The sequence below is a fragment of the Pelodiscus sinensis genome, chromosome 1 (genome assembly GCF_052426305.1).
Source record: "Pelodiscus sinensis isolate ZL-2025 chromosome 1, ASM5242630v1, whole genome shotgun sequence".
NCBI lineage: Eukaryota > Metazoa > Chordata > Testudines > Trionychidae > Pelodiscus > Pelodiscus sinensis.
Genome location: NC_143052.1, coordinates 91,724,991 through 91,746,303, shown reverse-complemented (window position 1 = coordinate 91,746,303; position 21,313 = coordinate 91,724,991). Strand labels below are relative to the sequence as shown.

General features: G+C 48.1%; 1 protein-coding gene across 2 annotated transcripts in view; it reads right to left on the bottom strand.

Moving 5' to 3' along the window:
- Window positions 1-20,985, bottom strand: part of SLC25A17 (solute carrier family 25 member 17) — a 66,858-nt gene extending 45,873 nt beyond the window's left edge. The window contains exon 1 of one of the 2 annotated variants that reach the window (XM_075913586.2): window positions 20,892-20,985. Coding sequence is in view for 1 of the 2 variants with exons in the window: in XM_075913509.2 (XP_075769624.1) it covers window positions 20,626-20,790 (165 nt within the window). In the remaining variant the exon portion in view is untranslated. Of the gene's footprint in view, window positions 1-20,625; window positions 20,834-20,891 lie in introns of those variants that run through there. The other variant, XM_075913509.2, reaches the window with a different exon arrangement.
- Between the last annotated feature and the right edge of the window lie 328 nt (window positions 20,986-21,313).

The following is a 21,313-nucleotide window of genomic DNA, read 5'->3' as shown; positions in this document are numbered from 1 at the left end:
GTCAATTTAAGTTGCTTCCAGTCAGTTGCTGAGTTGAGTGCCTCCTGATGTGAGGAAGATTTTTTTTATTTGTGACAACAACAATTAAATAAGAACACAAGAACAGCCATACTGGGTCAGACCAAAGGCCCATTTAGCTCAGTATCCTGTCTGCTCACAGTGGCCAATGCCAGATGTCCCAGCAGGAGTGAACACAACAGGTAATCATCACATGATCCCTCTCCTATCATCCATTTCCAGACAAAGGCTAGGGATACCATTCCTACCATCAGAGTTAATAGCCATTGATGGACCTAACCTCCATGAATTCATTTAGCTCTTTTTTGAACCCTGCTAAAGTCCTAGTCTTTACCACGTCCTCGGGCAAGGAGTTCCACAGGTTGACTGAGCGCTGCATGAAGAAAAACTTCCTTTTGTTTGTTTTAAACCTGCTGCCCATTCATTTAATTTGGTGACCCCCCTAGTTTTTTATATTAGGGGAACAAGTAACTTTTCCTTATTCACTTTTTCCACACCAGTCATGATTTTACAGACCTCTATCCTATTCCCCCTTAGTCTCCTCTTTTCTAAGTTGAAAAGTCCCAGTCTTTTTAATCTCTATTCACACAGGACCCATTCCAAACCCCATATCATTTCTGTTGACCTTTTCTGAACCTTTTCCAATGCCAATATATCTTTTTTTGAGAGGAGGCGACCACATATGTACGCAGTTGAGTAAATTCAGTTGGAGTTGTTTAATTCCATGGAACAGAGTAGGTTATTAAAGGGGATAAATGCCGTACCTTCTCCATTCAAATTCCAGCTGATGTAACATGCCCTCTGTGGGTATGTCTACACTACAAAGGTATTTCTAATAAGTTATTTCAGAATAGTAACTGCTGAAATAACTATTTCAAAATAGCACATCCACAGTACCGAGAAGACTTGAAATTAGTCCAAGGCAGGTTCCCCTGATGAGTGGACATTCTACCTCAATTTAGAGCCCCAGGAAGCACTGGAGAGTAATTACTTTGAATGACACTGGGGAGGAACTATTTCAAAATAGCAACAATGGAGAGTCCATACTACAGATATTTCAAAATAACTATTTTGAAATAGGAGCTTCAGGGGGTAGCAGAGTTAGTCTGTTACAGAAAAAAAAATGGTCTGGTAGCACTTTATAGACTAACAAAACATGTAGATGGTATCATGAGCTTTTGTGGGCACAGCCCACTTCTTCAGATGACCGGAGTTATTAGTATGGGATATGAAAACTCGAAATAAGAGGGGAAGGGAAGGGGGGAGAAAAAGGGAAGGGGTGATAGAGAGAGCATCATTAAGTATCTGGAGAATGGGTACTTAAACCTAAGCAGATAAAAATCAAAGTCAACAGATTCCCAAGACAGGAAGGATACCGCTCAGAGAGCTGTTAGCACCTTCAGTGGTTAAGTAGGTAGTGTTCCAACCTATTTTGAAATAGGTGATATTCCTCATGAAATGACGGTTTATTATTCCAGAATAAGAAGCCTGTTGTTTCGAAATAATTTTGAAATAATGGGCTTGCTATGTGAACCACCTGAAGAGGTGAAAGAGGGCAGCTAGCAGAGAGATAACTTACTGTGGGGCAGTGGGCAGAACTGGGGAAGACCCAGCTGGTGACCCCCTACCATGCACTGGGTTCAGCTGCTAGTCTTGACTGGACTAGGAAGTATGGAACTTCCTCTTTCTCTGCATGGCATCTGGGGGGAAAGAGTTGGATCCACCCCCAGATTTCATCATTAGGTGCAGGAAGCTCTGCAAATTTTCCACACACGCCCCAACTTCTGCACCCATCAATTCTCAGCTGCTGGGGAAGGAGCCCTGTACAGGCAACTGCTCTCACATCCACCGAACTCCCATGTATCCAGACCCTCCACCAAGCCTCACCCATGCACATTCAGAATGCCCTCTAAGGAAGCCCACTTCCCCATATCATCCTGAGGAGTCACTCACACTCAGAACCCTACCTGACCAACCCCTAAGCAGCTCCTGAATCCACACCCCACATCTGGACTAGGGATGCCAATGTGTAGACTACTACTCAATTAGCCAAGATTATCATTTAATCCTGTCAACCTCGTGCATATCCCCCCACCTTGCTGCCTTTGTATCAAAGGCAGCGGGGGGGGGGGGGGTTGGCGGCAGCCAGTGCCCCTGGAGTACTGGATCTGCCGGCCGCCTCTGACAGAGGGTGAGGGAGGCAGGCAGGAGCCAATACATTCAAGGAGCCAGCTTTTAATGCAACTCTCTGCATTTTCCAGCTCTTTGGACCCAACTGTCCCCCCCTTGTTGCCTCCTATCAAAGGCAGCATCACGAGTGGGGGTAAAGGAGGCTGCTCCACGGCAGTAGCCCCTGTCCACTCGGGGGCCGAGCTCCCCACGGACAGGGGCTGCTGCCATCCCACACTGCTGCCTCTGTATCATAAAGCAGCGCAGGGCAGCAGGAGCTGATCTGTGTGGGGAGTCAACTGGCTCCCCTTGTGGACCAGTTAACCCTTGTTGATAGAGAGGCAACAATGCGGGGTGGCAGGAAGCTCCCTGGAGTGGGGCAGGTACAGGAGCAGGAGAGTGAGGGCCAGCCGGGTGCCCCAGCGGAGGAAGAGGACACCAGTGATACCGTCATCTTGTCCCTGGAGCGGATACCTGCCAGCTACGACATCTCCCAGGCCTCTTCAGAAGCCGGGGGAGGGATCCTCAGGTGAGTGGTGTTTTTCCTCACTCAGAGGGAGGGAGGGCTAGTTGCACAGGAGATGAGGGGGCAACTGTATACCATGTGTCATGCTTGCTGCTCTGGCTGGGCACCGCGCACATGCAACTTCGTGCCACATTACATGGAGGCAGCAGACAGCCCCTGAGCATGCCTGGGATCCTGCTGGACACACACATCATTCCGGGGGTGCGTGTGTATGAGCGCGCAGGCTGGGAGCAGGCTAGCCACAAGGGTGCAGGCCAGGGCCCACACTCCCAAAGGAGTGTCTCACACACTATGGGGCCATGCCTGCCAGTGCAAGACAGCAGCTGCGTCTGTACACATCGCTCTGAGCCATCAGAGAGTGCGGCCCCCAGGGGCCCCCGGCTGCTCCCAGCTCCTCTGCCACCCTTAAGGGAATCCCCGAGGCCACATTTCCCTGGGCTGCTTGGCTGTGGGTGGAGGGGGAGGAAGCAAGCAGCCCATTCCTCTGAGCCGCAGATTATTGGTCTCAGCTCACAGAAGAGGACACGGCCTCAGAGACAGTGTCTGCAGGGATGACTAACCGCCTCTCCCTCTTGCGTGTTCTCCACAACCGGGAGTGAGGGGCCAGTCAACCTGTGGTACAGGCTGGAGTTTCTGAAGATGTGGGTGTCATGTGCTCTGCCCGACCACCCCACAAAAACGTCTGTGAAGTGTCCATGGTGGTCGACTGGGGCCTGCAGCATGATGGAAAAGTAGCCTGAAAATAAGTAGAAGAATGGCTCTTGCGCAAGAGAGGGGTTTTGCATAAGAAGGAACAGTATAGACTGTTCCTTGCACAAAAGCCCTTTGCACAAAAATGACAGCTCATTAAGTATGCAAATGAGGTGTGGCGATATTCACCACGGCGCCTCATTTGCATATGTTCTTACATAAGAAAGCACAACGTAGACGTAGCCCCAGAACGATTTAAACCCAGGCAAGACTACCATGCCTCCAAGGAATTCAGGACATGGAAGTAGACTGAACCAAGAAGGGATGGTGAGTAAATAAAAGAAGAAAAGTGAATCTAGTCACAATCAGGGTATTTGTCTTTATTTTGTGGTTTAAACTTGTGTGAATCTATGCCTTCCTGACCCCATTTACTATCTAAGAATTGTTCCCAGAGATTCTTGGTTTTAATTTGTTTGCCTTAGTTGCTCTGTAACACCTAGCAATCAAGTATATCTTCTGTTTTGCAATTAAAAAAAAAAAATCACTTTAAGTGATTTGATTCTTGTGTCCTGAAAAGTAACAGGAGGTGTCTAGCTGGCTGGCTCAGACTACGAGGTCAGCTACCAGAGACTGTAGCTTCTCTTCCCTTTGCTGTCTCAAGTGGTCTTGTGGTAAAAGGCCTTGAGGGTACCCCTGGGGGAGAATTCAAGCATTCCCCCCTGATTTTAGGGATAAATCACTTGATAGGGACAGCTTTTATTTATTTCTCAGAGCCACTGTATCTGACTCTCAGGAGGTGGGTGTGTACTTTTTTTTTTTTTTTTAAAGCAAAGCCTCCTGGCCAAATTATGTAAGGTCTTTGCGGGCCCCCCACCTTCTTCATTCAGAGTGCCAGAGTGGGGATCAGTTCTGATAGGGTTAAGAGCCACTGACCAACAGAAAATCCATTGGGGACCACACATGAGATGCAACTCCCCCCCCCCCCCAAAAAAAAACCCCACACTTCTCCAAAAAAAAAAAAAAAACCCTCACTGATGTGGCCCTCAACTGAAACACACCTCACTCCTCTGGAGCCCCAGCACCATGGAGTAGGGGAAAAGGATAGGGAGGACTGAGTTTCAGGGCTTCCCGTAGACCATATTTACTTTTCCGGGGTTCCAGAATTACTGGATTATTGGATCCCCTTATGCTCTAGGGTGGGGACAAAAATGAGGGCTTCAGGATGTGGGAGAGGGCTGCCAGTGAGTGGGATGGGGTGCAGGATCTGGGAGGCAGGAGGGGTACAGAGGGGAGTTTGTGAGGTCTGGGTGGGAGGAAGAGTTCAGAAGCAGGCTGGGAGTAGGGCGTCTAGGCAGGGGGGAAGTGAAGGAGCAAGGGAAGGTGTCAGAGCAAGCTGGAGATATGGGGTCTTGGAGGAGGAAGGGAAGTGAGAGAGGGATTGGGGTGCAGGGATCTGGGCATGAGGGGGGAATACTTACCTGGCATTGTGCCCCCTTGCAGTGGGGAAAGCTTCCAGACAGTGTGTTGCCGCTGCCTCAGCAGGCTAGGAAGGGAGAGTGAGTTAACCCCCCCCCCCCCCCCACACACACACACACACACAGCAGGGAGACCACGCAGCCCTGAGGCTCCAGCTCCGGCTTCCTGCTTAGAGGGAGCAGGGGGAGGCGAAGAAAGCCCCGACCTTCCCCACCAGACCTGACTCTCAGAGAGCAGTAGAGCGCAGGGTGGGGGGTAGGGGGGAGAGAGCGTGGCACTGCACAGAGCGCGGCACTGCACAGAGCGCACCTGCCAAGCCTGAGCATGCCTATGCCCCACACTGCAGTGTCCCGCCAGGATCCATGAGGCCCCTGCCAGGGCTGAGGCAGAAGTTCTAAGATGCCAAGGTCCAGGAGCAGCTCCACCAGGTTTTTCCTCTGACCCACCTCACCCGCCATGCCTTCCACTGCCCCATCCTCAGCCCGTCTCCCAAAGGCCCATGACCCTGCTGCTCTTTGCAGTTTCCTCAGAGGGCCCAAGGGGGGGTGGAAACTCTGTCCCTTGCCCATGTTGCATAGGCCAGGGGTTGGAGCTCATTTCAAGCCAAGCCCCTGGTTTAGCTTCACTCCTTGGCTGCTGTTGGGGGGCTGCCCTTCTCAGCAGTGGCAACCACTGTGGCTAGCAGCCTGGAGATGGAGGCGGCAGTGGCGGCTAGACAGAGGCAGTCCCACAGGGGGAGAGAAGGGGCCATGCAGCACACACACTGGGGAGGGTACAGAGAGTGGCAGGCACTTGCCAGTGGCAGTGCACACAGCACTGGAACTCAAGGAATGCTGTAGCATGAGCCACAACCAGCATGGGGGCACCTCCGAGTACCCCATTGCTGTGCGCGCAGCCTAATCTGCTCTGCTAGGGAAGGGCGTCAGCCACTCACACACCATGAGAGCTTGGGCTCCCTCCATGTGAGGGAGGAAGGGGGACTGAGCAGAGCTCCCACCATGGCCTGTGCGTGCCACTCAAAATTGGCTCATGTGCCACTCATGGCACATGTGCTATATGTTGCCAACCCCTGGCTCTAGGCTATGAAACAAGACTCTCGAAAAGCACCAGCGGAAACTGAACTTTTACAGCTGTCATATTCCCGTGCAATGTTAATTTTCATTAAGACTTTTACTGACTATACTGCCTTTTAAATAGCTGAATTACACTACACATATGCAGGCCAGTGAGTTTTGTATTAGTAAATATGCATATGACAGAGCAAAGAGGCCCAAGGGGAATAGGGTCCCCTTGTAGAGGATAATGTAAAACAAAAAAGACTGTCATGGGAAGGGTCTAACCTAACCATGGCTAATTATAAATAATTTTGTTGAGTAGTCTATTACGGAATATTTTTAACCCATGAAGTTTACATGGATTAAGCCTATTTAATCCATATCAGTGTAAAGTACAGTAATTCCTCATTTAACACAGTAGATACATTTCAGAAAATGATTGCGTTAAGTGAAAACGTGTTATGCAGGGTCAATTTTCCCATTGAAAATAATGGAAAAGGTGGGGGTTGCATTTCAAGTGGTGGTGTCTAAGTCAATTTTCTGTTGGTGCTGAGTCATCAACATTAGACGATGTAGATAGAACAGGGCTATCTTGTTCATCAGATGATCTTTTTTAGGTTGAACATGAAAAAAAACCTTTTGATAGAGAGCTGCTTTGCTGCTTTTTGTTTTTCATTGTAAAGCTGCTGGTAGCAAGATATAGCACTTTCCACTACTTTTGAGCTCCATTCATGACCAGGATCAGTCTCAACAAAAATGTTTATTGCATCACTTATAAGCTTAAATGCTTCAGCCATAACTTTCATTGATAATGTTCAAATAACTGGCTCAGCATGTTCAGGCTCATTTTCCAACCACTGCTCATCTGGAAGCTTCAACTCGTCGATAGACAACTACTCTCCATGAGAGTTGAGCAACTCTTGCACATCAGTAGCATCCACCTCCTTTAATCCTGCTTCATGGGCTAGGGCTACAATCTGCATTTTAGCTTCAGCTATTTCAGTGTCAAACTACCTAAACTCATGAACACATGCAGGCCATATACAGCGCCAAACTACGTTAAGGCAACTCTATTTAACTTCTGCCCAAGCCTCTGCTATAATATCTATAGCATCTTTAATGTTAAATTTTCTCCAGAATTCCTTGATTGTAGGCTTATTCTTGCCATCTGTCCCCCTTATGAGCCTAGCAAACGTACGGCACAAGTAATAGGCCTTTAAAGCAGCCTATTACTTGATCCCTTCCTTGATCAAAAGGTTGAATTAACAAGGTTGTATTGGGGGTAAAAATAACACACAAATGTTTTCTGAGAGATCAGTAAAGCAAGAAGGATGCCCTGGTGCATTATCTAGAAGTAAAATTTTGAAAGCAACATTTTCTTGCAAACAATAGTCTTTCAACTCAGTCGATTGCAGGAGTATTCTGTGAAGATGCTTGCAGTTACCCATGCTTTCGCATTGGATCTCCAAACCACAGGAAGATGATCCTTTGAATACCCAGCTAAAGCTCTAGGGTTGGCAGAACGGTAAACTATCATCGGTTTGAGCTTGCAATCCCCGTTGGTATTGATACATAGCATCACAGTGATAAGATCCTTTGCAGCCTTAAAACCAGGTGCATAAGCCTTATTACGAGAGATATATGTGCGTGCTGGCATGCGCTTCCAGAAGAGTCCTGTTTTGTCCAGGTTAAACACCTATTTAGACAAATAGCCACCTTCCTTTATAATAGCTTCAAATATTGCTGGGAATGATTCAGCAGCCTCCGTGTCAGCAGCAGCAGCAGCCTTTCCTGTTATTTTTATATTATGTAAATTTGAACGCTTTTTAAAGCATTCAAACCAACCATAACTTGCATTAAATGGCTTGGCATCAGTTTCATTCAATTCTATTTTAACAGCATCATAGAAACCTTTGGCTTTTTCCTAAATAACAGCCAAACTCACTGGCATCTTTCGTTGTGTTTGGTCTTCAATCCACATAGACAATCGCCTCTCCATATTTTCCATTAGGTTAGATCGTGTACGAACAACCTTTTTCACACTTACTGGTGTTGCATTTTTGCAACTTTCCTTAATTTTCTCAGCTTGGGTACGGATTGTGTGCACGCTAGACTCATGCATATTCAAAGCGTGAGAGAGGTCACAATTGAGTTCACCTTTTTCAATTCACTTTTCACTTCAAGTTTCTCTTCTAATGTAAACTATTTTCTATGCTTCTTGCTTGCAGAAGCAGATGTATCACTTTCCTTACGCTTTCCACTCATAAGGGATACAGGAATATACAGCAAGATACAGTACAGTATCTAGTAATATACAGCAAGATACAGTACAGTATCTAACTATTCAGTACAAGAGTACAGCAGGAGACAGATATTCCTGTAAAAGTAGGAAAACAGAATTCAGTGTCCATCAACCCACCTTTCCCCCTCCCCTCTGTTTTCATTAAACCAATGCTTTCTATCAGTTGAAGAAAGATAATTTCTTCAGAGCTCATCAAAACTGCTTAGTTTTTAAAAAGTAAAAGGATAGCCTTAAACTTTATTGTGAAGGCCCAACAATGAAACTGAAAATTTTGTTTACTTTGAGCTGCAAAACAAATACTTGTTACTGTAGCCAGAGATAATTTGGCATTGGTGACTTAAATGATACATACCAAACACCCCCGCCCCCAGCCACACACACACATACACACACACACACGCACAAAATCCTTGGTGTTCCTCAAAAAAAATAGTTTGGTGTTCCTCGGTCTTAAAAGTTTAAGTAACACTGATCCAGGAGAAGGCTCAAACAATGTTTATATTTGGAGTACTTACAGGTATACTATACTAACAAAAGTACTCCTAGAGTAGATGCAGCCATACTGTCAAAACTGTGCTTTTTATCAGTACATTAAAAAGTGCAGTTTTGCTAGTACATAAGAGCCATACTGGATCAGACCAAAAGTACATCTATCCCAAACTCCTGTCTTCCCTTCCGACAGAGGCCAATGACAGGTGTCCAAAAGGGAATGAACAGTTAATCAAGTTATCGATCCTCTGTCACCCATTTCTAGCACCTGACAAACAGAGGTGAGGGACACCAATCCTGCCTGTCCTGGCAAATAACCATTGATAGATTTATATTCCAGGAATCTTATCTAGCTCTTTTTGGAACTCTGCTAAAGTTCTGGCCTTCACAATATCCTCTAGCAAAGAATTCCACAGATTGACTGTGTTGTGTGAAATAGTATTTCCTTTTGTTTCAAACATGCTACCTATTAATTTCATTTGGTGGCCCCCAGTTCTTGTGCTTTGGAAAGGAGTAAATAAAAGGGAATTACTCACTTTATGCAGTAACGTCTGTTCTTTGAGATGTGTATCCCTGTGGGTGCTCCACTGCTGGTGATGGGTTGTCCCAAAGCCACAAATCAGAGCCTTGCAAAACAGTTTGCCCATTGGGCTGCGCATGCACAAAAAGACGCCTCATGACATTCACGTGTTGCGTGCATAACCTTCCATTCCTCATCTACGCCCAAGAAGCTAAGACGCCAAGTAGAGGGGACGAAGGGTGAATTATGGAGCATCCAAGGGGGGACACATCTCGAAGAACAGTCATTGATGCACGAAGTAACTTTTTTCTTCAAGTGATGTCCTCGGGGGTACTCCACTGTTGGTGACTATCCAGTGGAAAATAGAGTCACTGTTTGGTGGTGGAGGACAAGACTGCTGTAGCCACTGCTGTGTCTGATTCTAGCTAAGGAAGAATTGCGGTGTCCAGCGAAAGTGTGGTCAGATGACCATGTGGCAGCACGGTAAATGTCTCTGAGGGGGACATTGTTTAAAAAGATTGTGGAAGCCATGGTAGTATAGGTGGAATGTGCTCATGGTGGATTCGGTAAGGGTCTGTTGCAAATAGCATGCCATTTCACTACGCAGGTAGATAACTGTCAGTCCCTGTAATACACGAGGTTCGAAGGGATGCCGGAAAGGATGAGACCACAACTGGGGGCTTTAAAAAGCACAAACTGATTTTATTTTGATGACGCCAGACAATCATCAGAACAAAAATTAAACACAAAACAATTCTCTGAGGCTTTTCTAAATCACAATAATTCCCAATAACTGCCCAGGGGTTAGGAACAGTTGAATTAACACTGGTATTGTCCATAGGGCTGATTATTTACACAACTTTATACAAGGAAACAGGAAAAACCCTAAACCACAACTATTTATAAACTAACTTAGTAACTTTTTAACCACTTTTTAATCAATTAGGATAGGGATGATGGCGGGGGGGGGTATACCAGTTCTGGAGACAGCAGGAACACAAGTACCGGTCGCATGCTCATAAACTGTCTCCACTCGGGTCGACCAACTCGGAGTACGCTCAGTAAGACTCGAGAGCGGAGGGGTGCAAGGCGTCTGGGTGATCAGGCCAGGCGTTCACTCGATGCGAATCCTCAGTGAGAGAGGGGCTGCCTGCCTGTTTTATTGCCTGTGAACTTATCACCCCATAGGTTGGTTTTTGCTGCAGTGGGTGGAGTAGCAGGCCTGAGCACAAGTCAGCCCATTGGCTGATCTTTCACTGCAATGGGTGGAGCGAGCAGGGGAAGATTATTAATTTACATGCCCTTATATGGAAAACACTCCACCTCACAGACAGAGCCCCCTATACCAGCCTTAGAGGTATTACAGGCTATGGCTCCCTGCGACGGGCAGCCATTGTTGTAGTTCTGATTCGGACAATAACCACTTAGAATGCACTGGGTTTAAATTGGCATACCCATGGAGCATTCTGCAATTGATATTAAAAGGCACTAAGATTTGCAGAAAGCTCTCATGTTCTCTCTAAGGCGGCGGCAAGTGCACATCAAATGTCCAACGTGTGCAGTATCACATCCCAGGGGAACGCATGGGGCTTCTGGTAGAAGGTAGGTAACACAAAGGGTTCATTAACATGAAACGAAGTACAAATCTTTGGCAGCAGGGAGAGATACAATCTCATAGTAACTGTCTTTGGTTAAGACTCTATGTTGGGGTCCACCATTAGGGCCCCAAGCTCACTGACTCTCCTAACTGAAGTGATAGCGATTAGAAAGGAGATCTTCATAAAAACGAAGGGAAATGAAACAGTGGCCATAGGTTCAAAGGGAAGTCTGATCACGCAGTCTAGAACCAGGTTCAAGCCCCACGACTGCAGTGGAACCCTACGAGGCAGATGAAGATTCTGTAAGTCTTCTGAAGCTTTTTGTGACCAGGTGTGAAAACTGAAAGTCCATCAATGAGATCATGAAATGCTGTTATTGCTAGTAAGTGGAATCTTCAAGAGGAAACAGTCAACCTGGTTGTCTTGAGCTCCAAAATATAGTCCAGGATGGTATGGAGTGGGGACATGTGAGGATCAATCCGTTCCCACTAACACATGACAGAAAAACATGTCCAATTTTTGTAGGCAGATCTTTCATGTGGAGAGTCTCCTGATGTGGAAGACATCCTTCACCTGCCCAGAACATCGGGCCTCTAGTCTCAGAACCAGATAGGAGCCATGCGTGGAGATGAAGAGTGTGCAGCTGAGGGTGCAGCAGCGCCCCACGATTCTGGGAGAGACGGTCATGCCGACATGGCAGTGGGTATGGAGACTATCGATAAGTGGTGAAGGTATGGAAATCAGGTTTGTCTTGATCAGGAAGGAGCTATTAGACTGATTCATGCATGGTCTGTACAGATCTTGTGGAGAACTCTAGGAATGAGATGAATCAAAGGAAATGCATAATGTATTGGGGCTCTCCACTGAATTGGGAAGATGTTTGATAGAGCCTTTGCAAGAACTGCTTGGGAGCAGATTTGGGGGCATTTGGCATTCTGGTGGGAGGCAAAGAGGTCTATGGAACGGGCAGCCTCATCGGGAGAAGACTGAAGCTAGGACTACTGAATGCAACTCCCACTCACGGTCCGTAGAAAATGTGTGACTCAGAGTCCTCAGTGGTATTGGTCACACTAGGTAAGTATGATGCTATGAGTGTCACCCAGTTGCAGATGTACCAATACCACAAGCGGATGGCTTCATTGTATAAGGAACGACAGCATTCCCTTGTTTGTTTATATAAACATTATTGAAAAATTGTCCATAAGTATTCTGACTCTGTCGTTGATAACTTTGAGAGCCAAGTATGCACTGGCGTTTCTCTCAGCTCTAAGCCCCAGGAGGCTGACATGCAATGAGGTGCCTCAGCCCAATAAAGATGCATCCATTGTGAGCCACACCATAGGCTGGGGTTGACAAAAGGAGACCCCCTATGAGGAGACTGTCAAGGGACGTCCACCAGCCTAGAGAGAGAACATCTGGAGGTACAGTAACTCTCTTGTGCAGCAGATGGTGCAACAGAGTTTAGACAGACGCCATCCAATGCTGTAGGAACCAGAAATGCAGTCAGGCATGTTGGACAACATAGTTAGCTGTGGCCACATGGCCCGTAAGCTGTAGACAGCTAAGTGTCATAGTGAAAGGGCTCATGGACAGAATAGCTATGAGATCATAATTGAGCACAAAATGCTGTTGAGGTAAGTAGACCCAGCCTGAAATTGAGTCTATGCGAGTGCCAATAAACTCTTTGTCCTTCATTGGTTCTAGGGTAGACTTTTGTTTGTTGATAAGACAACCAAGATGACTGAATAGGTGCTTGGTCTTCTGTATCATGGAGGTGGTTTCCTTTCGAGACCATCCTTCTATAAGGCAATTGTTGAGGTACAAAAAGATGACCACATGCTCATGTAGATACCCTGTCACTATGGCTAGAACCTTTGAGAAGATTTGAAGAGCAGAGGAAAGGGCGAAAGGCAGGACCTTGTATTGATAGTGGTCTGCTCCTAGTGCAAAATGGAGGTAATGCCTGTGTGCTGGGCATATGGCAATGTGGAAATACACAACTTGTAGGTTGAGGGCTGCAAACCAGTCCCCTTGGTCCAGTGCTGGAATAATTGTTTTTAGCGTGACTATCTTGAAGCACTGTTTGTGGAGAAATTTTTTTCAATTTGTGATCAAGGATCAGTTTCCAACCCCCTGTTCTTTTCTCAGTGAGAAAGTACTTTGGATGAACCCCCTTCCCTGGAATCATTCAGGTACCCTCTCTACTGCTCCCAACAGCATGAGTTGATCAATCTCCTGTCTTAACAGGCTCGCGTGGGAGGGATGCCTGAAGAGGAATGAGGTGGGGGAAGGGAAGTAAAGGGGGATGATGTATCCAGAACGATTATCTCCAGCACCCAGATGTTATGGACTCCCAGTGTTGTAAAAAGTGGGTAAAAAGATGGCATGGTTGTGAAGGCACTGGATTCTCGAGGAGGTTGTGCAGACCCTTGACCACTGTCTCAAACCTGTTGTTTTGTGGTCTAAGTAGCAGAAGAGTGTCCCTAGGTTGAATGTCTCTTCTGTAGTTGCTTTTGAGACTGGTTGTAGTCCTAAGATCTCTGTGGTGGGAGGTTGTACTGCCCCATCCCTGTTTCTACTGTACAGGGTGTACCGCTTGCAACAACAGGGAGGGGCATATATGCCAAGAGTACGAAGGGTGGTACACGAATCTTTGCTGCTATGTAACACCTCATCAGTTTTGGCAGTAAACAATGTCTGTTTGTCTAAAGGGAAATTTTCTACTTCAGACAAGCTCCCAGGGAAACCCAGAAGCCAGTAGCCAAGATGCTCTACACATGACTATGGCAGTAGCAGCCACTCTAGCAGCAGTGTCTGCAACATCTAGAGATGTCTGAAGGGCTGTGTGGGCGATAGTGTGGCCCTCATGAACTACGGCCTTTAGGATGGATCTTTCTGAATTGGGAAGATTTTCCATGAGCTCCCCCAATTTTGAGTAGTTATTGAAATCATGATTTGGTAAAAGGGCCAAATAATTAGCCACTCAGCTGTAATATGGAGAATGAGTATATTTTTCTGTCAGAAAGGTCCAACTTCCTGTGGTCTTTGTCATGATTTCCTGCTCTCTATTGTAGCAGCTTAGATCTGTTCTGCGCCGACTTCACAACTAAAGAATTTTCTGGGGATGCATGAATAAAAAGTCCATGTCCTTGGCAGAAATAAAGTACTTCCTGTCAGCCCTTTTACACATAGGTTGAATTGAAGCTAGAGTTTGCCACAGCTCATCTGATGTCTCCATAATTGCCCTGTCAATGGGCAGAGCAATTTTGCCATGCAGTGTGGGCTGTAAGTTTTTCAGGTGCTTTTTTTCTTGCACCTCTTGAAATGCAACCTCCTGGCTCGTTGTCCCCTTTTAAAATGTTCTTGGAATTAAGATCGTTACATGGGTATGTGTCGGATGGGATGACTGTTTCATCAGGCGATGAAGAAGAAGAATTGTCTGCTGGAAATGTGTCCAGGGCATGAGGGTCAGGATTCCTGTCATGGATCTGTCCCGCCTCCTCTTCCGAGTCTTCGGGTGGAGGGAGGGTACGAGTTGGGGATGTGCATTTTTTAACTGGTGTTGAAGATGCCGTTGATCAGTGTCTATGGGCCCCAGTGCTCCCAGGGTTGGCCACTGGGGTAGATAATGTGGTGGAGGGTATGACCAATGTGCATACCAGGAAGGATGATGAGGTCTGTCCTGATAGTAATATGTCCATGAGCTCATTGGGGAGGAGTCCTGCAATGAAAAACACACTCCTGTAGTCATCATCCTTTCAGGATACTACTGAGACAGCACCGGAGATCTAATAAAATTTGGAGAGCTGTGGGTTGAAGATGGTGCTGGGGATGAATCTCTGGTGGCAGGACGCAAATGGTAGCCTCTGCCATGACCTCCCAGTGTCAATGATGTTTGGTCAGGCGCTGGCTAGGCCGGGTGGTGAGATGGTTCCATCACCAGTGCAGTAGGGGGTGAAGGTGGTAGCATGGGGCTCGGTGCCACGCTCATCAGTACCGGTCGAGTTGACTTCGGTGGCGCCAGCTTAGTAGGTGGTGCTGAAGTTTTTGGTAGTGCCAGGTCACGGTGCGGTGCCGGAGCCGAAGACTGTCTGTGGACTCTTGATGGCATTGAAGAGGCACAGGTCTCTGCCAGGGCCAGTTCCAGCAGTGTGGGACCTGGACCAGAAGGTGCCACAGTACCGGACATACCCAGTCTATCTCCCCTGTTAACTATAGCGGAAGAGGAAGGAAGGAGAGAGCACGCTGGGGAAGATCTCTTAGCAGCCTTCCTAGGCAGTGGTCAGGCAGCTCTTTCCTCGGTGGACTCCTCCTGTGGCTGGGAGGTATGCTGGTCCTCAGCAGGCTGCATGGCCTTCTCAAATAGAATTATTCTAAGGCAAATCTCTCTATCTTTTCTAGCTCTCATGGTCAAACTACGGCAGTGCTCACACTTTTGTGGGATATGGACTTCTCCCAGGAGCAAACACACAGTGAATGTCCATCTGAGGCTGGTATGAGGTCATGACAGGCAACACATTTCTTAAAGCCCAGCAAGCCTGGCATGTTTCTCCATCTGCGGCTTTTCTCTCTCTCTCTCTTTTTTTTTTAAAGAAACAAAGTAAAAAGGAGGGGAGAACAGGGAGAAACAAGTTCTTGAAGCCTCCTGAGTGACTGGGGTTTCATCAAGCTTTCCTGAGGGGAAGAAATTTGCTATAAAAAAAAAATTAAGCAGAACGAAGGGAAAGTATTTACACAGATAATATCCACAACTAACTATAAAAACTAAGAACTAAGCACTGACATAAGTATGCCCGAGGTTGAAGCTCCATCTGTGACTGAGGAACTGAAAGGGGGTGTCATGGGCTGCGCGCGAGGAGCTAAGGCATGAATGCCACAAGGAGTCTTTTTGTGCATGCACAGCCTAACGAGGAAACTGCTTTGCAAGGCTCCAATCTGCAGCTCCAGGATGATCTATCAGCAACAATGGAGTACCCACGGGGACATCACTCAAAAAAGAACTCTTCCTTATTCACTTTTTCCACACCAATCATAAAAAGTCCCAAGTCTTAATCTCTCCTCAGGCCACAAACCACTGCTTTCCAGGCCATTGCACACTGCCAGGCCATACCTCCAGCTGCTAATTGAGCCATGCTCACTGGGGAGCAGAGTTCCCTGTAAAAGGTGTATGCCTGTTCATGCACAAACAATTCTCCACTTGCCCACTTCCTCGTGCAGCAGCACAGTGAGTGATGCAGCGTGCATCTGCCCCGGTGTACTAGAGCTGGAGCCGGGGCCATGATGAAGCTATTCCTAATGGGGCAGCCTTACCCTGGCCTTGGTGTTCCAGCTCCAGCAGAGCCGCGTGGAGGGCGGCTGCGGCAGAGAAGCTCCTAGGCTAGGCTCCCACCCCATTTCTCATGCAGGAAGTGAGACCAAGGAACCAGCTGCCCGCAAGCCTATTCTCCCACTGCACTGGCACTGTCGGACAGCTCCCTCTTCCCTTCCTACTCAGCAGGAGCCTCCCTCCGCCTCCAGCTATTCCCAGTGCAGCCGATATGCACACACAGGGACCTGCCGCCACCCAACTGTGCTGAGCCCTAGGGGCTGGCTCAAGGGTACCCCCTGGTGGGGCAGCTGAGGATAAACAGGGGCTGCCACTACCCAGGTGGCTGGGCTGGGGTGAGGGAACCAGGCGGGAGAAGCCATCTGAGCCAGAGTCAGCACCTTACTGCTTTCAGCCCAGCCTCTTCCCGGCTTGGTCCACTCTTTCACTCATACCTCTTGTCCCCTTCATCCCTTTTCCTTCCCTCTCCCCCCGCCCCCATCTATCCCCCAGTTCCCTTATGCGTGTGTACAGATGCAATGTAAAATAGCACATGACCATTTAAAATTAATTACCATAATGAACATGTAGATATGTGAATAAGTTACCATAATGCACATGCAAATATTTCTATACCAATCGGCCAAAAACTTTTGAATGAGTTTGCCCATCCATAGTATTAAAAAGGTTGGGAACCACTCACTACATGAGGACTGTCCCTCTTTTTCAATGACAGCTTACTGTAGAAGCTGTAGAAACCATTTTCATATTTAGCTAGAAGCCATCTTGTATATCAGAAACCATTTCAGCTTTTCTCTCAAGCACGTAGACCAGAGTGAATGTTCTGTCACCCCGTGAGAAGAGGCCTACAAGATGGGCTATTGGTATGTGTTAATTGGGCTGGTTGGGACAGGAGATGTACTCCCTCGTACCTGTCCACCATCTTGTTGATAAGGCTTTGTTTTTCCAAATTTAATTGAGGATTTCTGTAATTGGATGCCCTGACGTCAGACTGTTTGGCTAAGGGTATAAAGATACTAGGATTGATTGTATTAGCAGCCTTACTGGGCCCGGCTCTGCTGTGACCACGTTTGGCTCATGCTGTGCTTTATTAATTAATAAAGCTGTTTGTTAGCTGCCTAAACACAGAGGAGCGGAGGACTGTCCCTCTTTTTCAATGACAGCTTACTTTGCTTAAGAGCCTTCGGTAAGGGACATTGTCAAAAGCTTTCTGGAAATTTAAGTACATTATATCCATTGGATCCCTCTTGCCCGCAGGATTGTTGACCCCCTCAAAGAATTTTAATAGATTGGTAAACCATGATTTCTCTTTGCAAAACCATGTTTACTTCCTCCCAACCCCCAAGCAAATTTTATTTATATAAATAAATAAATAATTTTCTGCGGGATGACAGTTACATCATCATGTTGCGGCCTGCCTCTGTCACTGCCCTCAGCAACTTGCTGTGGCCAGTCTCAGCACCGTCCCTCTCCAGTAATATGCTGCTCCAGCTTCACACCCCAGAGGGCTGCACTACCAGGAAGGAGATACTGGGGCTAGGTCCTCTCGGTCATCTGAGCCTGCACCCTGATGCCGGGCCACATCAGGTCCCTTCCACCATCCAAGCCTGACCTTCCCCATATCCCCTCATCTCTTCCACTGAGACTCTACACCTCCAGCCAGCTCCTGCCCACCTCCCAGACACCTACTCCAAGAGACAGGGGGTTGGCAAGCATAGCAAGCAGGGGGTACAGCCCCCTCTATTTATCTGATCAGTCTGTTCTTTAGTGCCAACTGTCTATATCAGGAGTTTCTGCCAGTACTGCTGTGTTAGTCAAGGATTACATAACTTCACACACCTGAAGACACACTGTGCTGGAAGAAGCATGTAGTGGAGACAACCTTAGACCTTTTCCAAATCCCACAGAGTTTTACTATGGAAGTACTGATCCAATATAGTTTATTCTAGGTTGTGTGGGAGGAGGAGGAAAGCTAAGCTATATCAGTATAACAATGTCTTGTACCGCTAATTTAATCTACTCTAGACCTTCTGGCATAACTATGTTAGGGGGAAAAATAAACCTCTTACTGACAGTTATTACTAACACTTGTGAAGAGAAGGTGTCAGAGTTCTCTTTAAATAGCATGCATGACAACTCTTTCTAAACCGTGTTTAATATTTGTTGCAACAATTTTTCAGGAGAGATGTAAAAGGAAAGAGTTTGCCTCTAGTATATCCTAAATACACATCAGAAAATACTTACACTATGTAAGTCCCTCTCTACACTATTAATGTGAGAACTACTTTTAAAACTTATGAACACATTAGTCACTCTAGGGATGCATTAATTAGTCTATAAAATTTTACCAGAATGTAAGAGCAGAGTAGGTTACTAATACAGCTATTGCACATGTATGAGAATCTGGTTTTGCTCCCAGGGACTGACAGGTAACTCCCACACCTTGAGCAACTTCAAAGAAAACCTAAGGGGAACATTAACTTGCTTGAAATTGAGGAAGGCTCTTTCCCCAAAAGGGGAGGTTAATTGATAAGATGGTGCTGCAAGATGATTATGCTTACTCACAAAAGTTGTTTTCCACACAGGCCAAGCTACCAAATATTCAAGGGAATTTACACAAATTGTCATTACCTGCAACAAGGTTATATCAATTTTCTAGAAAACCTGATTTAGCTGCAGTACACTTGACTGATCAGAAAATATATCAAACAAATCATACAGTGGCTTTATCTTAATTCTTCCCACATAACTTAGAGTTTTACAGAATCTAAGGCGCATCTCAACTTAAAGCCCACATTTTCAGAAATTTCTTCTTATATTGGGTGTCCAAATCAAGACACTTATCCTTCATATAAGCCCAGGCTCATGCCCAAATCTGTACAGCATAGGTGGGGACCTAGACCCCGTAGGCCAGATATGGTCTGCAAGACTCACAGCTCCTCTGCAGCAGCAGAGCAAGCTGGCACTGGTGCTCTAACCATGAGGATGGACACCAAGACAGTTCTCCACTGCTGGGAAAGTGGGGGGGGGGGGTGCAAACCTCATGGATTGGATCAAGGCAAGCCATGGTCAGCATCTGGCCCATTCACCCTGCCTGCCAGGGGTAAGAAACTGCTCTGTGAGCTACTGTTCCTTCTTCCTCCCCTCCTCCCTCCAGCTGGGGAATGGCTGTGCAGGGAAGCTCCATCCTTGCACTGCATACAGGCTCCCTTTTCTCAGCCCACTCTTGCATCCTACCTCCCACTCAGATTCCACAACCACACCCTGAGCCTACTCCTGCACCCTGCCATCCACTCAGACCATACACCCCCACTCTTCTCCTCAGCAGCCTCCTTTCACACACTAAATCCCTAATTTTTGGCCCCACAAATATGGGCCCCCAAAAGAGTTAATAGGGCCCTGGGGTGTCCCTTTCCCCCCAGGCTCTATGGAGCTGGAGTGCGAGAGGACCCATGGCACTCTGAGTGAAGTGAGTGTCTTTCTGATAATCAATTGGGGGACACAGCCATGAGGTTGTGTTTTGTTTTCTACTTCTCACTTGCATGCCCTCCCTGAGTGATTTTTCCATGGGTCTGACCCAAAAAAAGGGTCCCTACCATTGCTGTAGAATAGAGGATAATTTTTTACAGGTTCTGAGAACCAGCAGCTCCCACTGACTCTAGTGGGAACATCAGGTGCTCAGTGTTGGAAGTCATCGTCTGGGTGCCAAGCTGGTCATTAAAAAACAGGCAAGCAAAACCAGTAGGCATTTTGAAAATTGGGTGCAGTTTGATTAGCTCTAAGGAATGAGTGACAGAACTGAGGTTCTTGACTCCAAGGCCTGTGCTCAGACCACAAAGATGCGGGTGCCCACATTACAGCACTAGTTTGACAACCAGCAACCTCTCACCAAATTCAGAGCAGGTAATACTCGATCTGACACCACAACGTGCAGCCATGAGAGCGTTACTGTCCTTACACACAGGTGAAAAAGTTGACAAATCAGGAAGGAGGGCAACGGAGAGAAGATGCCTTGTGTTTACCCCACACACTTTGCTGCTCCAGCAGGAAAGGAAAGGAACGAAATAGCCAGGCCCATCCCAAGCAAAAGCAGAGCATCACCTGGGCAGAAACGGCGCCCTAACTCGTTATGAGAGATACCAGGGCAGGCAGGGGTCTGACACCGGGGCCCCCTCAAGGGGTTTTGCTAGGGAAAGCCCCCCACAGCCAGGGGGGGACGCAGGTCCCAATCCTGGGCGTTTAACACCTCAGGATCGGGCCCACCGAACAACTTCTATCGGCCCTGGGAAGCAGCAGCCGGTCCCCACAGCACGTCGTGTCCTGCCAGGACCCCGCCTTCCGCCACGTCCTCGCCGCCCCCGGCCAGTCGCCGTGCGACAGCCTCCGGGCAGCGCCGCAAGACGGACCCCGCTTCCCTGCCCGCTCCCCACCCGACCTGGCCGCCTCCCGCACTCACCACGGCCCCGGCCACGGCATGGACCAAGCTCTCGTAGGAAAACGCCGCCGCCATGCCGGCCGCTCCTGCGGGCTCCGCTGCAAACTTCAGCGGCGCCCGAGCGCGAGGCGAGGCGGCGGGCGAAAAGGGGAACCTCGCTGCGGCCGCCGGGTCCTGCCGCTCCATGGCTTCCCCGGGGCACGTGATCTCCGAGCCGCCCACTCCAGGGGCCGGGCCCGCTGCCACCCACGCCCGCCCCCTCGATTGGGCCGCGACCCGCCAATCACCTCGCGCCGTTCGCTTTGCTCGCGGGCCCCCGGGCTCGAGCCGCTCTACCGGGCGCAAGGAGCCGCTGCCGCGTCGGTGTCGCCTTGCTCCCTCCGCCCCCCCCTCTCGCTTTTTCACTGGGCGGCAGCCGTTGGGCCCAACGGCTAGAGGGTGCGCAGGGACGGGCTGCCAACGTTCCCGACCGGGCGCCATTGCCGACAGTGGTATCCGATCCGGTCGGGAAGTTGGCAGCCTGCCATGGGTGGAGAAAGCAAAGCTCCCTAGGGCCTGGCTGGCAGCGGCCTCAGGTGCTCCTGGGCTGTGTCTGCACTGGCGGGTTCTTGTGCAAGAGCACGTCCACACTGCCCTGTGCTGTTGGGCAAGAACGTCCACAGTAGCATGGAGCTCTCTTGCTCAAGAAAGCTCTGATGGTCATTTTAGC